This window comes from Pseudomassariella vexata (genome assembly GCF_002105095.1).
Source record: "Pseudomassariella vexata strain CBS 129021 chromosome Unknown BCR38scaffold_9, whole genome shotgun sequence".
NCBI lineage: Eukaryota > Fungi > Ascomycota > Sordariomycetes > Amphisphaeriales > Pseudomassariaceae > Pseudomassariella > Pseudomassariella vexata.
Genome location: NW_024467964.1, coordinates 690,542 through 705,362, shown reverse-complemented (window position 1 = coordinate 705,362; position 14,821 = coordinate 690,542). Strand labels below are relative to the sequence as shown.

Sequence of the window (14,821 nt, the reverse complement as noted above, 5' to 3'; positions counted from 1 at the left end):
AACGCCATCCTATGCTGTTTTCCTGTGGAAAATCGGCACCTGGTCCTCTTGCCGGAATACTCACCCAAGAACCTCATGATTAGCCATCCCACCACAAACACACACCGAGACCCTCCTTCATCATGGTGCCCCTGACATTGTAAGGCGATATCTTCTTGGCCTTTTCCGCTGCGTCATCAGCAGTACTGTCAGGCGCCTGGTCGTGCCAGACCTCGTCTATCACCTGCAGCCGAACCATTTCGTTCTTGTCGTAGAAGATTCTGTCCTCGCCCTCCTCCATATTCCATGTCCATACCTTCTGGTTGTGGTCGCTGCAAACGTCAATAGATATTTCGGCGGAAACAGCCCCAGGGACACGCACAACTCAGTTGACTCGGGAAGCTCCTTGAAGTGCACAAAGATTTCCTCAAAGAAATCTGTACGAACTGGAGGCTGGTCAGCATATCGACTGTCTCTCCATGATAGAAGACACATCATACTATGAATCCCTTCTGGTGTCGCACTGCTGATTTTGCCAACTATAGTCTCCCCCTTGAAGGGTCTGAAGACGAGGAGTCGGAACTCGACTATAACCAAATAAGCTTTTCGTGTCCAAATTTATTGGGACAGGGAGATAAAAATCACCATTGATGTTTACCAGCCCAGTGCCATGACCAATCAAGCCTTCTGAAGCCCAAATGAGGTCGTACATGCAGATACAGAGACCGATCTTCTGAATGACTCGGTTCGAGTACTTCGCATTGATGTTATCCTCAATGGCTTGTCGGCTCTTCTTCTCGAAATCTCCTGGCGTGACCTGTACGAGGTCCGAAATTTTCGTCTGCATATTGTTAGTAAAGTAGTTTGAGATTTGGGGCGGTAGACTGACCAATATAAACATAACTGCGACTTTGCTCTCTGCCTTGAAGCAATTCGCCTCATGAGATTTAATTCCTTTCACGGGCTTTAGGTTGATCGATGGTGGGGTACAGAGTATTAGTGCACCGGACTTAGTGACTGGATGCAAGGATTTTGCTACGGTACGAAGTAGGCGCTCGGACTCTGCAGCTCAGTGACCCGGGTCGTCAATTCGGCCTGTTATTCCGGTGTCGAGCATCCACCAGCTCTGGCATAACAGTGGGGCTCAAAGCTGTCGGTCTTGCCGACCAGAAAGCAATTCCATAAGCTATCCCTTTCTGCTTCGTACAGAAGTGACGACCAACACATTTTGGGAGTCTTGGTGCGAAGAAATCAATATCTTTCGGCGAAATTCTCAAATAGTCTGAAGGCTGACCTCTTTAATCGTTTTCTTCGATTTAGCCGTCTCCAGATACTGAGGTATCGGACTCGCAACATAAAGATTTGCACCGCCGTCTCCCTTCGAGCCTAACACTCTTCTTCGACGACGAGCAGCTGGTGCCTTTTCATCGTCAATTTCCTCGATCGGCGTTGCGTGCTCACCGGTTAGACTGACTGCCTCATCAGCCGCCGTCGTTACCGTCCAACCGCGAACCACCTCGATTATTATTCTCGACGACACCAGTCAAGGTTGTTCACTAAGCAGACCACGGAACTTGACCGGTGCAAAAGTATTACCAACCCTTTACGTCGGGCATTCGCCAGCTTAAACCCTTGCCTGGTTATTTCAAATCAAGCAAGGCACAACCCTCCCAACATAGCGACAATATACTTGGGTGGACCTGGTTCAGACAAGCTGACACCATGGCCGGTCAATATTCGTACCCGCCTCCTCCGCCCCCCCCTTCATCTGCTTCCACTGGCTATCCTTATGGGCAGCCCCAGACATACTCTCCCGCACCCCCTCGTGGCGGTGGGAGAGGTCGTGGCCAGCATCAGGGACCTAGCCGAGGTGATTATGGATCTCCTTATGGCAGCTACCCTCAACAGGACTACAATTCTCCTCACACTGCCTCGCCGTACAATCACCAAGCACCCAGCAACTACTGGAGTGGCAGTCCCCAGATGAACCCCCAAGTACACAACGCTCCGCTCCCCCAGACCAATTACCACCCGAACTATGCGCCGCAAGGGTATGCGCCGCAGCCCCATGCCACTTATCCCACGAGTGCATACCCAACCAACGGCCAACGACCGTCATATCCGCCCGCATACAACCCGCCGTCAAATGATTACTCTGCGACTCAGTCGTGGAGTGACACTTCATCGCCTTTCTCTTCACATTCTACCAGAGGTGGACGAGGTGGATACAGTGACCGAGGTGGTCACAGGCCAGAGCAAGCAAGTGGACAGGTTCTACGTATGGGCTTTGACCAGAACGCTGGTCATGGCACTCAAGCGAGCAATGGCTACGCCCCGCCCTATCCACCCCCTGCCCCTCAGCACCATTCTCTAGCACCTTACCAGCAGCCGCCATACCACAGTTACCCCCCTGCTGCAGCTCCTTCGTACTTGACGTCTTCTCAGAACTCGCACTCCTTTAATAACAGAGGTCGTGTTCGTGACGGGTTTTCGAGCGGCAGAGGCCGAGGCGGCCACAACGACCGTGGCGACAAGTTTCGCAATCGCGGCGGCCAGCGCTCTTATCACGACCACAACTCGGCTCAGAAGTCTGACCACTCTGCCAAAAAGAAGAAGAGGAAGACAAATACCCTCGGTCTTACCCCTGGTGACGAAGAGTCCGATGACGGCTCAGGTGATGAAGAGAAGCATCTGACCGACCTTCTCGGCCCCGATGTTCCTGTGTACGTGTTTTAAATTTATTATATCTCTTGCTGATTCGTACTGATCTTCATTTTTGTAGAATCTCTGATTTAGCAGATTGGATTAAGGAGCGCAAGGCAAATTTTCCCACAAAGGCACGTATCGCAGCCAAGCAGGCTGCAGAACAGGCCAAACGCGCCGAAGTCGGTGATGCTCAAAAGCCTACTTCCAAGATCGACAAAGACGTGAAAGAGTTGGAGAAACTGAAAAGAAAGATGGCCAAGATAGAGGACAAACTTAAGAGAAAGCGAGAAGCGGACGATGAGGGTGATGACATGAGGGTAAACGAAATCGAGTCTTCTCTCTCCTCTTCAGATGATGAGAAGCCTGAGTCGCTGTCGACTCGTAAGCCTTCGCACCAACCCCCTCCTCCAATGAACCGTGCAGACCCGACCAACCACTGCAAGTACTACGCCACGGGTGGCACCTGTGGGAAAAAGGGCAAGTGCCGATTCAAGCATGATCCCGCGGTGCGAGAAAAGGCCCTTCAGGAGCAGGCAATGAATGGCGGACGCATGACTCTGAAACAGCTACTCTTGCGGAATGACAAACACAACGACGATCTTGCTGTTCTTCAGAGCATCGCGACCCTTAAAGCTACTGGGAAGCTCCCACCATCGGGATCACTCCCGCCCACCAATCCCACAACATCTGTTCTAATCCATCCATTGCCAGCCAAGGTTGAGTACGTATCTCAGCAATCTCAACCCCCTCCAGGTCTTGTGTCCACTCAAACTAACAAGAAGGGTGCAAAGAAGTCTCTAAAGCGGCAGGCCCAGAAACCGAGCAACCATCGACTCGATCTCCGCTCTGCCTCTCGCTCTCACCCTGCCAGCACAAAGGCATACTCGAACGTTTCGAAACATGACCCATTCAAACATAGCTTCTCGAAACACGGCTCCCACGTGGATGTGATGAATTATCGACCGCCTGTACACACTTTGCTAAAATCCCCTGCTAACGCAGACCTTCGCTCAAAATATGTTCCGAAACATATATATTACGAGGATCCGCGCAGCAGTACCGCTCGGGACCTTCAACGCTCCCATGTCTCTCCTTATTTCATGGAGGCTCGCCCAAAGAAGGCTTTGGGGTGCCTTCCAAAATACGACTTTCACAACATGCGTGGCTCTCGGTGGCGTCAAAATCCGCTTGTCCGGTCTCAGTCTGGATCGGGAGCAGTTCGACCAAACAAGGCGTCGAAGCCTGAATCGAAGAAGTTGCGTGTTCCTCCTCGGGGCCAACTTTCCCCATCCTCCTCCATTTCCATCAAAGCGGAAGACCGTCTTGAGAAGCGTTCTAAAGGAGACTTCTACACAAACTTGCGGGGCTTCGGGTTCAACACCAATTTTTAGGCATTGCGGTCGAGAGTTTAGACTCGCATGGAGTTGCTTGCTTTGTGGGTCGGTCAAAATACTCGGGCATAAGTCTGTGGGAATTCGGGTGCTCAGTGGGCACCAGATTCTCAGAGCCGTGATCGTTTGAGACAACAAGTTACTCTCCCCCCCATTCATCATGTGATGAATGGGAATGAAATTTATTCATGCCATGTGGCACGCGACAGTAGAGAATATCCGATTTTAGCATTTTCCAATCCGTCGACTGGTTTGCGCTGGCCTCGCTGACTCTCCATTCTGGCAACATCTGCCAGTCATTGGCCGACAACCCGCCTCGCAGCCTATCTGACTCCACATATGATTATGTGCTTTTGGGGAGATGCAGTCGCCTATGGTGTCAAGAAGCCATTGCCCTTCCACCAACTTTTCCCTTGGAGCACTGACCCTGGGCGGAAAGGCATTGCTCTGTCGAAGTTCGGCAGACGCTCCTGCTCTACGAGGCACGATAACGACTCGTTCAGACTCATGGCTGTACACTTATGTGGTTCCCTCCTTAGCACTGTTTCGAGTTTCTTTGATTGTTCCCCTTATCTCCACCCCCTGCATACACTTTTGGGAAGTTATAGTGAGTCATTTGATTTCGAGAGAAGGCGTTGGTGTTTAAAACAGGTGGGCATTGGCACAAAGTTGTTCGCAGTTCGGCCAGCCCTTGGGACGCAATAGGAGAGCGTCACGCATGGGTGATATTATTTTGGCACGGGAGGTTGGTGGGCTTGAATCTCTTCATAGCATCTCCGGCACAAATATGACTATAGACTGCATCTAACACCTGGCAAACATTGCTCGCACTTCGCTATGAATTCTGAAGTGTACTATTCGGTAAAATACCGCTATGATGCTTTTCAAGATTGAGCCCATGCAACAGAATCAACATTGGCCACACGGTATCTCTTTAGCTGGCCCAAATTATGCCTTGGTAGGACATTGCAAACTCCAAAACGCCATTTGATGCGTAATTTCTGTTGTTTCCTTCTTCAACCCTTCCCTTCATTAGCCGGATGCGCTTACACGAGTAGAACAGCGTTCACACAGCCGTCGTTTTCCTAAATAGCCAGAGTCAGCAATTGCTTTTCCAGTTCTCGGTATGATTGGGAGATCTGGGCCCTGAATCTTGCTTCGGGGGTCAAAGGTCCACGAGGTGGCCTTCCCGGAAAGTTTTCTCTGCGCACAAGGCGCAACATGGATCGATCGGATTCACTTACAGGCGTGTTTGCTGTGGATTATTGCTTAGCTTTTAACACTTTTTGCCAGATCGAAAAGGGTCAACTTACTGATTTGAGCGTAGCGGCCCCATGCCACCTTGCCCGAGGCTGTCACCAAACCAACTGTATGTCTCGAGTTAGAACGACCCACTCCTGCGATGAATCTGATACGTATGGCTAGGGAATAACCTACGTTCGCTGACATTGACCTCCACCACGGTTCCCTTTGTCAAAACACCGAGTTGCGTATACAACGGGTTCTGTGGGTTCCTGTAATATGCGGGTTAGTCGATACTATTTCAAGAATCTATGGGGCAAGGGATTATTTGAATGCACTTACTTCTTGACACTGATAATAGGTAACTGCACAGTGACTCCAAGTTCGGGATCTGAAAGGGGTCAGTACTTGAGTTTTCGACAAAGATTTGAATCTCGATTTGGGGTTTACAAGCAAGAACTCCCGAGATAAGAAGTTTTTGCTTTCAACCTGGTCGAAAAGGGGTTATGTAGAACTCCAGGGGTTGCATACGTGTCACGTTCGCCTTCTTGTAGCGCAGACCCATAGGGCTATTACTTAGTTAGCAGACGTTTCTTGGCATTAGAACTTAGAACTGTATGCTGACTTACCGGATAAACCGTTCGTACTTGACGGGTCGTCTTTTCGAGAGTTAGTAATGCCATAGAAAATCACCAGGTGATGCATAATACCTCGTGAAGTCGGGGCCAACGAAAGTTGGCTTGGTGACCATTCTCTGTACGCGGATTAGCAATTAAACTCTATCCCTTAGTGAAGAAGCTTCTCCATACCTTCCATGCTTTCTTGTGCGTCTTCTTGCCCGTGTTGATGACCTTAAACATCTCCTCCTCAGATATACCCTTCACTTTGGGTAGCGGGACGGAGTATCGAGCAGCCTTATCCTGACGCTTGTTCTTGATTGCACTGCTAAGGGCCTTGGCCGTCGTGGGGTTCTTGCGATCCAGAAGGTAGTTGGGCAAAGGGGTGGTGGGGTCCTTGTCGGTGGCGGACTTGATGTTTCGCTCCTCGTGTTGCTTGATACTATTCACGGTCAGTTCCAACAACTTGACATAACCTCATCTCGTGAGCTCTCTCTTACGTCTTCTTCATTTGGATCTGTTGAACGAGTTAGCCATGTCATTCTGCAGGCGTATGCTGAGAGAACCAACCTTTTCCTTATGCCTCTTCTCCGCATACATCTTAGCGCGCAGTCCACGCAGATTCTGGGCATCTTCGCTGGCCTTGTGGCCAGAACGAGCTTCCTTCTTACGGGCTCTCTCCTCGTGATCGAAACGGCGACCGTGTAGGCGGCGCCATCGATCCATATACCTGGGATGCTTGTTAGCGTTGGCGCATTGAACAAGGTACATCTGCATTTACTCATTCTGAGGCATCTTGAGTTCGGTGCGTAGTCGTCGAAGGACTTGAAGATGCTGGAGTGGATGTTCGGCAGTGATGCGGCGGGATGGCTTCTTACTCCAACGCAGAGTTGAAGTAAAAAAGTGCTTATCGATAATGCCTGTACGTTGACCCGCCACTCCCCCAAAAATATCCACCTGGACAAGAGTGGGGCCAATCGTTGATTGGCAGCGTCAACTAGGAGCTTTCCAGGCCTCAATTTTCGCGAAGTAGACGACAAAGAAATCGCCAACTCAACGCACAACTCGATAGATTGACCAAGTTCGAGGGCACAATCATGAGCCGCTCACTCCTCCGCTCCGTCCTGGAGATGCGGACGCCCCTGACGCGTCTCCCACCATCATTCCTACTGCCTATCCAGGCAACGCGCTCTCTTTCCACGACGCAGCAGCACATCGATCCCGTCCCGGCACCAGCTCCCACTCCAGCTGCATCTTCTCCAGCTCCTGTGTCTACAACTCCAGCGGTAGCAGAACCCCCAAAGAAGCACGAAAGATTCTACCCCTCCGACAACGGCATCCTCTACCCCAAACAACCCCAAAACCCGCCCAAGCCATCGCCGGAAGCCGCCCACTCCCTGAGCCAGCTGCTACCGCTCCTGCGCGCCCAGCCCGCGCACTACATCACAGCGCACATCCACGGACAACCGTACCTCGTGACTCCAGGGGACCAGATCCGGCTGCCGTTCAAGATGCCTGGTGTGCAGCCGGGGGACGTATTGCGGCTGGACCGGGCCTCGGTGCTGGGGTCGCGCGACTACACGCTCAAGGGGACACCGTACATTGACGAGCGCCTGTTCGAGTGCCGCGCCACCGTCACCGGTACCGAGAGCGAGCCCTTGCGCATCAAGGTCAAGACAAAGCGGAGGCAGAGGAGGAACAGGACGGTTAGGAGCAAGCATCGGTATACCATGCTTCGTATCAGCGAGTTGAAGATTCATGGTGCGGAGGCTATTGGGTTGTAGAGGGTAGTTGGTGGAGGTGGAGCGTTGAGCTTTTGGAGACGGGTTTGTTTGACGGATAGATGGGTGGGTGGAGAGTGCAAGCACCGTATCTGTGATATGCGGCCTCTTCTAAAAAGGGGCTGCTTTGTAGACTATACGTAAACGATGGGTTGGGCTGAACGAAGAACTGAACGAACAGCTAACCAGGCAGCCATTCAATGGGCAAGCAAAACTGTATAAGACCACCAAACTCATACTACACGAATGACCCTTCATGACCTGTGGCATGTGTAATGAATGAATCGCATTGTTCATTAGAAAATCGATTTCAAACGTCGCTAAACCAAAACTTTCAATGCCTAGCGGCTCGTATAACTATCATCCATGCCAAGCTTCAAAAACTCCATAGCTATGACATCCATCGTGAAACAGAACAAGCGGCCTTTTTCCAACAGAACACTAATCCAAACATATCCTTCACACCGACATCGACAGCCATGCTGTCGGTAGTGAGAGCGCCAGAAGCCGATCGTCCAGAGACCAGAATTCAAACATCCTCAAAGGGGGTATAATATAATCAACATCACCGCACATCCTTCCCAACCGCCTTTGCAACACTGCCCCAATATGCACCGGGCCATATACTAATCGCCTCGGCTTCCGTTGGCATCCTCTCCCGACAACGCGCAACCACGCTTTGGATGATCCTACCAAGCAGCTCCTCGCTCACCGGCAGCTGGCCCTCGGGTACTTCGACGGGGTACAAAAACGGATCTTCCATGCTCAGCAGCTCCTGGCATGTAGGTCGCAAATGCTGATCACGATTCAGACATCGCTTCATGGTTCTCAACAGAGAAGGGGGAACAGGGACATCACCCATGCCACGCTCGCGGAACGTGATAGCATAGTCCCAATCAATGATGGCGTGACACCGAGCCATCGGATTAGGGATGTGCCCAAAAGGCGGCGTTCCGTAGACCATTTGGAACAGGATACAGCCTAGACTCCAGATGTCACTTGGCTTGCCGAGCTTCATCAACTTGGTCCCAAGGCGGGCGGGGTGGGTTGACAGCCGCCTGCCGTCCGGGGCGGTCGTGTTAGAATCGATGAGACTTTCTGGCGACATGTAATTAGGGGTGCCGATTTGGGTTTCGCGGTGAACGTTGACCGTCTCATCCGTCTGAATGGCGTTCGCGATGCCAAAGTCGATGAGCTTGAGGCGACCCTGAACAAGCACGAAGTTGGCCGGCTTCAAGTCTGAATGGACTATGTCGAATGCGTGGACAGCGGCAAGACACTCCAGCATCTCCTTCCAGTAGAACCGCACAAAGACAGAGTCGAACTTGGCTGCTTCGGGCGAGAGGCGGAGGCGGAACAGTGTGTTTAAGTCCAATTCGCCCATCTCCATAAGCTGGTAACCAATTAGTATTTCGTCTAGCACATCTTGAGAGTCATGTATACTTACAAGGCTAAGAACCTGCTTCTCTTCGTTCATTTCGTAGTCGAAGAGATTTATCACCCGGTCACAGCCATTCAGCTTCTTGAGTAAGTCAATCTCGCCCCTGTATCCGCGAATGGCCAATTCGTCGGCATTTTCGATGGCGACACGTTTCAGGGCGAACATCTTGCCATTGTCCGCCGCCACGCGGTACACCTTAGCGCTACCTCCACGACCGAGAGTATCCAAACGGGTATAGTATTTTCCATTGAGCTTCATGTAGTTGCGCTTCTTGGATGCTTGCTGTGTTGTGGCTGCCCCAGCCGCAGAGGTTGCCGCGTCAAGGATTGACATCTTTGGTGGCGGCGGAGGTGCTACGCGCCGCGGGGTATTACGGCTCAAAGGGGCCAGTGCTTTCCTTTCGGGGGACGCTGGCCGTACAGCTATATCGGTGTTCAATGGCCGTGACGGTATTTTGGCCAGATCCTTTTCCAACAACGGCTCTTGGTTTCTTTTGAATGGTGGCGGTGCTTCATTCTCCTGGTCATGACGTGATGGCATATCCGCCCGCGGGGGCGGGATCTTGTAATGAGGAATGGGGATCTCATCTCTCTCAGGGGAACCTTGCCCCGATATCTTGCCTGGCGCTTTATCCAGTACAGAGGATTCCCTCATGTACCTGGCAGAGCTCTTAGCACTAACAGGACTTCCAGACGCCAGGCGGTCAGGCACGTAGTAAGATGAGACTAGGTTATCCGCGGGTTCCATGTCCAGAAGGTCCTGTGGCAGTTGGCTCTCCTGCTCCTGACTGGAGTGCTGTGGCTCGCCTTCATTCTCGCCATCCTCTTCACTCTGTCGCCTTCGGCCACGACGAGCCGGGCCACTGAGAAAGCTGCCTGGGATCTTCCCAACTCTCTTGACACGCATAGAACTCTGCACCTGGTTCTCCTCAGCGCGACTTCTCGACCCATTAGAGCCTGGTCGCGAAACACTACCCTGGTTCAGTGGTGCTCGCTGTCTTGGCGCCGTGGCAGGGTCTTCCGGTGCTTCGCTCTCAGAGGGAGGATGGGAGGCAGAGTCTACTCTTCTAGAAGAGACTCCAGACGAGCCTGATGAGCGACCTCTATTGCCGGACGATCCAACGATAATTCGCACACTTCTGGCGGGCTGAGCCACGGGGGTGTTGACGTCCTTGACTTCTGATGCGTTCGCTTTATCCTCGCCCTGGCTTTCCCGACTAGGGGGCCGGGTCCTCCGCTGCGAAGCCGAGAGAGACGTGGACCTTCTTGCTGACGATCTGAATTGTGCTGCTGCTGTCGCCGCCGCAGCAGCCGCCCCCGGTGTGGTACTCAGTCTTACGACCCGCTTCCTCACAGGGCTATTTTCCCGACTAGCCTGGCTCTTCACCGGCGACGTGGGTCTGGACGATAATTGAACACTGCTAGCTCTCGTGGTCCTCTTCTCTTCCGCCGTCGAGTTGCCCAAGATACTGCGTCGCTTGACTGACTTCTCCTGCTCCTGCACGGCGGGGACTGGCGAGGACGGCCGGTGGCTCTGAGCTCTAGTACGAACCCGGCTCCCATGTTCATTGCGTTCTGATTCCGAAGCATTGTCGTTCAAGAGAGCCTTTGTGATTGCACTGAGCTTCATAGGCACAGGTATCTCATCGTCGGAGCTGTCGGCATTAGCAGCGTTATACTGCGATTTGGAGGATGCGTGGGCTGATGAGGGAGGTGGATTCGATAGCGCGCGGTCAATTTGTGGTCTCGACGGCGCCCTCCTCAAGCCCGATCTCAGCGAAGGTCTTCTTGTGGGAGCCGACAAGTGGCTTGAACCGATGGGTGTTGGTGATGCAGTCGCCATTCCGTTCTTTATTTGTGGGTTATCTCGATTGATCAACGGATGGATGCTCGTGGCAATGACGACTAAGCAAGCAAGCAACTGGGCAAATGTTGATACCGCGTCCAAGAAAAAAAAGGGCGATTGGACGTGTATCCTGTCGATGTAAGTGATGTTTTACGTGTCGAAGTCGCCCATGATCCAAGAGGAGCAATTTGGTAGGAAAATTACAGCAATGCGGCGCGCAATGCGAAAGTGTTTGTCGCGTTCATGAGGATGGTCCACCAACTCGACCGGATAGCGAACCCTGTCGTTCTTTTCGAGCTTTTGTGTTGCTGGCTCGGTGTGGTGCACGAATCAGAATCTGGAAACCCCGTTGCTCGCGGCAACCATGGGGCGGCCGCCCGGCCGGTGGGTGGAGACCTCAGGCCTCGCTTGGGTGAAAATTTGGGAATCATACACAAGTTCTTTAAGTGGTCGCATCTTTTTTCATCACCACTAGCAGCGTATGCATAAAAAGTTCGGGTGCCCCGCATCAAAGCTGGAGATTGTATCAGGACGCGCATTATTACCAAGTAAACACCTACCTTATGTAGCAGAGTTGATACACATGACATCATTCAGATAGAGGCATTGGAGACTATTATGTTCATTATCAGAGGAGCAAGACTGTATTTGTCGCAGAGACATCCATCTAGTTGTTTTCCATAGATATCGCCGAGGGGAAGTTCATGTCGTGAGACGCAGAACCTGCCATGCCAGATGTCAATGCCGTGCAGAATCAACTGCAGCCTGTTTCCATACGATGTCTTCGGGTTTGCGTTCGCTCGTGGCCGCATTCGTCGAGGGGGGTAAGATGGTGCGCTTAATCGAAGAGACCGAAACCCATGTCCTCGTCGGACTCCTCTGCTGCCTCGGACTTGGCGTCCTCCTTGGCCTCCTCGGCGGCACCGCCAGCACCACCGGCAGCAGCTCCGCCAGCAGCAGGCGCGCCTCCGGCGCCGCCGCTGGGGACGGAAGCGAGCTTAGAAGATCCCTCGGAGATCAACTATATCTCTACGTCAGTTCCTTTATTCGAAGCGTGATTCTAGAATCCTTCGTACCTCGTTGATGTCCTTGTCCTTGAGCTCAGACAGCAGCTTCTCTAGGCGGTCAGAATCGGCCTCAATACCAACGGACTCGAGCACCTGCTTCACATCGGAAGCAGAGGGGGCGGTGTTGCCACCAAGGCCGAGGAGGAGGTATGCCGCGAGGTGCTTCATTGTGATGATGGAACTGCGCGTAAATATCGTGTCAGTTTTTTCTGCCCGACTGAACCAAGAATGATTTGCTGCTAACACCTTGCGGTTTGGGGTTCAGGCGCAAGCTGTAGGACTTACAAGTCGTGAGGGTGGTTTTTAAGAACACGAGAGATCAATCGATTTAACCCAAGGGTGGGAGACTAATTCTTCGAGTTCTGGAGTTGATGTTCGTGGGTGACGACTAGATTGACGCGGGTCGATGTGAGAAATTAATGGCAGCAGCGCTTGTGGGTGGGTCTTCTCAATAGGGCTTGCTGGCTGGACTTGGTCAATCAAACCGAATTTCTTCGAATTTCTTATCTCAGTCTCAGGCTGCGTTCAAGGGGCTGGAACTTTGGGTCCTTGAGATTATCCGGCTAGTCTTCGGCTTAAGTCCGAGAGCAATCTGCATTCTAGCGCTGGATCACTGCTTCCGGAGAAGCAGTTTATCCGCTACTGGGCCTTCCAGATTGTCGAGCCGGCGGTTCCTTCATGTTGAACTTGACTGCCCTAAATTCAGCATCTCTTTGGTAACCCGAGTCTTAAGGTTTTCGTTGCGCCCGTCTCCGTTCGCACCCACGAGTCGCTACGAAGACTCTTCACACCGTTTTCCCTACCCTTTCTGTCACTATAAAATTGTCGCACTATCGCATTATGCTGTGAAAACAGCACGGTTAAAGTCATGTTTATGACGTGTCCGATACCACACGATATCATCTGACGGCGATCCGACTTCTACTACCTGAATTGCCTGTTTCTCTTTCGAGCCGAACACCGCGAGGTTGTTCTCCAAGATGCCGGTATGTTACATGTGCTTGATTACCTATTGCGCGCCGTTTTATTTTATACTTCTGGTACTAAAATATCTAGATCGGAGACCTCCTCGCTGAAATTTCCGGGGAGAAGTCCTCTCCGGCCCCCTCTAACCTGAAGATATCGACTTCAGCTGGCATCAAGCGCAAAGCCGATAACGACCCGAATGGGATTCCGAATGGAATCCCGAACAAGGTCTCCAAGATTCGACAAGCGAACGGATCATACGCAACTAGCTCAGTCGCCCGAAATACTGATGGAGATGCCAAGCAGTCTCTTTCTGCATCTCGAAATGCCCTATCGATCAAGCCAACGACTCCCTCCAGCCGCATAACAGCCACAGCGAAGCCTTCCTCGTCCACAGCCAGTAATCAACGCCCTGCGGCTACGTCTTCCTCGAGCTCTGACAGTCGACCATACACGGGCACCGCTACTCCTGGTCGTCTGAATGGCAGGCCATCTCCACTCCCCAGCACTACATTAAAAGGCGATAAGCCGGCACTAGCTGCGCGCCCCAAACCCAACTCTTCTGTGCCCTCAGCGAAACCGTCTCCAACGACCCCTACTCTCTTGGATCCGTCCAAGGCGCCGAAGAAGGGGTCATTTGCTGAAATCATGGCGCGTGGCGCGAAGGCTCAGCAGATAATGCCCAAGGCTGGGGTTATTCAGCACAAGCCCGTTCCAAAACTTACTCACAAACAACGCAACGAGAGGATCAAGGGCAAATTGGGGAGTAGCACCGGCAAAGCTAGATCAGCCACGGGACAGGGGAGCAAGGGGCCTCGCCCGTCGACTGCCTCACGCGATGGTCCTAAAAATGGCATGTCAAAGGACTCGAAAGCGAATGGAAGAAGCCGGCCCAACTCTTCTGGTAGTGATGCTCCCGAGAAGAAGCTCAAGAAAGCTGCCTTAGCCACCACAGGCTATACGGGAACTGCGCGACCCCCGCCAGCTTCGAGTGCTGCCAAAAAGTCGTCTGCATCACGAAACAGCCAGTTTTCGGCCTCGTCGCGAACTGCTGGTGGACTTCTTGCTCCGCCCAAGGCGAAAAGTCGTGGTCGCTTCGAGGAAGAGTACGACGATGAACTGGATGATTTCATCGTGGATGATGAGGATCATGACGATGGGCCACAACCTGGGGGGTACAGTCGAGAATATGACTACGCCTCCGATGCTTCCAGTGATATGGAAGCTGGTCTTAGCGATATCGACGTCGAAGAACGGAAGGCGGAATACATAGCTCGTGAAGAGGACCGACGGGAGAAGGCGCTCGAGGAGAAGCTGAAGCGCGAAAAGGAAGAGAGGAAACGACGCCTGGGTATTCCCTAATTTGCCTCCCAACCAAGTCATTACATCGACATGGTAGAGTGTTGGATCCTGTATGCTGGCATTCACAGTTTGACTCGGGAATATTTTCCTAATTGGAGTTTACATGGTCTACAGTCTGGAGAGAGGACTTGCATATGAAAGGCGTTTTCTGAGTTTACCTGACAAGGAAATCAGCATGATGGTTGGCCAAGGCGTTCAAGTCTGCACGCTAGTAGCAAGCGACGCGGTTATTTGGTTTATAGATGACGCATTTGGACTGTAATTACTCGAGAATACAGTATATTGATCTGCTCAGCCTCATCCTTCACTAAGCTGTGAACAAAACAAAATAATGCACACGTATTTGAACCGTAGGCAAAGTCAGATTATACCAATAGCATGTTTACTGCTCCAGGTAGTGCCTTACCACTTCACCTAAGTCGCC

The 14,821-nt window shown here is 52.1% G+C and overlaps 7 protein-coding genes across 7 annotated transcripts; 3 read left to right on the top strand and 4 right to left on the bottom strand.

The window, feature by feature from the left end:
• On the bottom strand, positions 1-976 carry BCR38DRAFT_437926 (RNA polymerase III subunit Rpc25). Its single transcript, XM_040860553.1, has 5 exons — positions 869-976; positions 625-820; positions 480-566; positions 362-425; positions 1-311 (listed from the first exon to the last, which is right to left on the bottom strand). Exons 1-5 carry the CDS (start codon positions 878-880, stop codon positions 80-82), a joined length of 591 nt encoding a protein of 196 aa, XP_040714075.1. The 5' UTR covers positions 881-976; the 3' UTR covers positions 1-79.
• Positions 977-1,701: 725 nt separating this feature from the next.
• Positions 1,702-4,076, top strand: BCR38DRAFT_486510 (uncharacterized protein; the record flags this gene model as incomplete). Its single annotated transcript, XM_040864040.1, has 2 exons — positions 1,702-2,702; positions 2,762-4,076. The coding sequence occupies 2 exons, from the start codon at positions 1,702-1,704 to the stop codon at positions 4,074-4,076; spliced, it is 2,316 nt and encodes a 771-aa protein (XP_040714074.1).
• Positions 4,077-4,869: 793 nt separating this feature from the next.
• On the bottom strand, positions 4,870-6,841 carry BCR38DRAFT_437923 (ribosomal protein S8e/ribosomal biogenesis NSA2). Its single transcript, XM_040860552.1, has 12 exons — positions 6,717-6,841; positions 6,506-6,665; positions 6,436-6,452; positions 6,128-6,377; positions 6,029-6,072; positions 5,948-5,977; positions 5,850-5,887; positions 5,661-5,709; positions 5,514-5,590; positions 5,390-5,443; positions 5,321-5,331; positions 4,870-5,161 (listed from the first exon to the last, which is right to left on the bottom strand). The coding sequence occupies exons 1-12, from the start codon at positions 6,728-6,730 to the stop codon at positions 5,123-5,125; spliced, it is 783 nt and encodes a 260-aa protein (XP_040714073.1). The 5' UTR covers positions 6,731-6,841; the 3' UTR covers positions 4,870-5,122.
• A 103-nt stretch (positions 6,842-6,944) lies between these two features.
• BCR38DRAFT_437922 (ribosomal protein L21-like protein) lies at positions 6,945-8,043 on the top strand. The gene has a single exon (XM_040860551.1). It carries the CDS (start codon positions 7,033-7,035, stop codon positions 7,717-7,719), a length of 687 nt encoding a protein of 228 aa, XP_040714072.1. The 5' UTR covers positions 6,945-7,032; the 3' UTR covers positions 7,720-8,043.
• A 238-nt stretch (positions 8,044-8,281) lies between these two features.
• BCR38DRAFT_486507 (kinase-like domain-containing protein) lies at positions 8,282-10,999 on the bottom strand (the record flags this gene model as incomplete). Its single annotated transcript, XM_040864039.1, has 2 exons — positions 8,282-9,109; positions 9,164-10,999. 2 exons carry the CDS (start codon positions 10,997-10,999, stop codon positions 8,282-8,284), a joined length of 2,664 nt encoding a protein of 887 aa, XP_040714071.1.
• An 841-nt stretch (positions 11,000-11,840) lies between these two features.
• Positions 11,841-12,237, bottom strand: BCR38DRAFT_486506 (60s acidic ribosomal protein-domain-containing protein; the record flags this gene model as incomplete). The annotated part of the gene is made up of 2 exons (XM_040864038.1): positions 11,841-12,023; positions 12,079-12,237. 2 exons carry the CDS (start codon positions 12,235-12,237, stop codon positions 11,841-11,843), a joined length of 342 nt encoding a protein of 113 aa, XP_040714070.1.
• Positions 12,238-12,771: 534 nt separating this feature from the next.
• BCR38DRAFT_437914 (uncharacterized protein) lies at positions 12,772-14,691 on the top strand. The gene is made up of 2 exons (XM_040860550.1): positions 12,772-13,055; positions 13,126-14,691. The coding sequence occupies exons 1-2, from the start codon at positions 13,050-13,052 to the stop codon at positions 14,395-14,397; spliced, it is 1,278 nt and encodes a 425-aa protein (XP_040714069.1). The 5' UTR covers positions 12,772-13,049; the 3' UTR covers positions 14,398-14,691.
• Positions 14,692-14,821: the final 130 nt, after the last annotated feature.

Bases quoted from the DNA above. Each gene is read 5' to 3' on its own strand.
- BCR38DRAFT_437926 (XM_040860553.1), bottom strand. The intron at 426-479 runs GTATGATGTGTC...ACCAGCCTCCAG, and splicing joins GACACCAGAAGGGATTCATA to TTCGTACAGATTTCTTTGAG. The intron at 312-361 runs GTGCGTGTCCCT...TGACGTTTGCAG, and splicing joins CTTCCCGAGTCAACTGAGTT to CGACCACAACCAGAAGGTAT.
- BCR38DRAFT_437923 (XM_040860552.1), bottom strand. The intron at 5,978-6,028 runs GTATTATGCATC...ACTCTCGAAAAG, and splicing joins GTTGGCCCCGACTTCACGAG to ACGACCCGTCAAGTACGAAC. The intron at 5,591-5,660 runs GTAAGTGCATTC...CGCATATTACAG, and splicing joins CCTATTATCAGTGTCAAGAA to GAACCCACAGAACCCGTTGT.
- BCR38DRAFT_437922 (XM_040860551.1), top strand. From the start codon at position 7,033: ATGAGCCGCTCACTCCTCCGCTCCGTCCTGGAGATGCGGACGCCCCTG.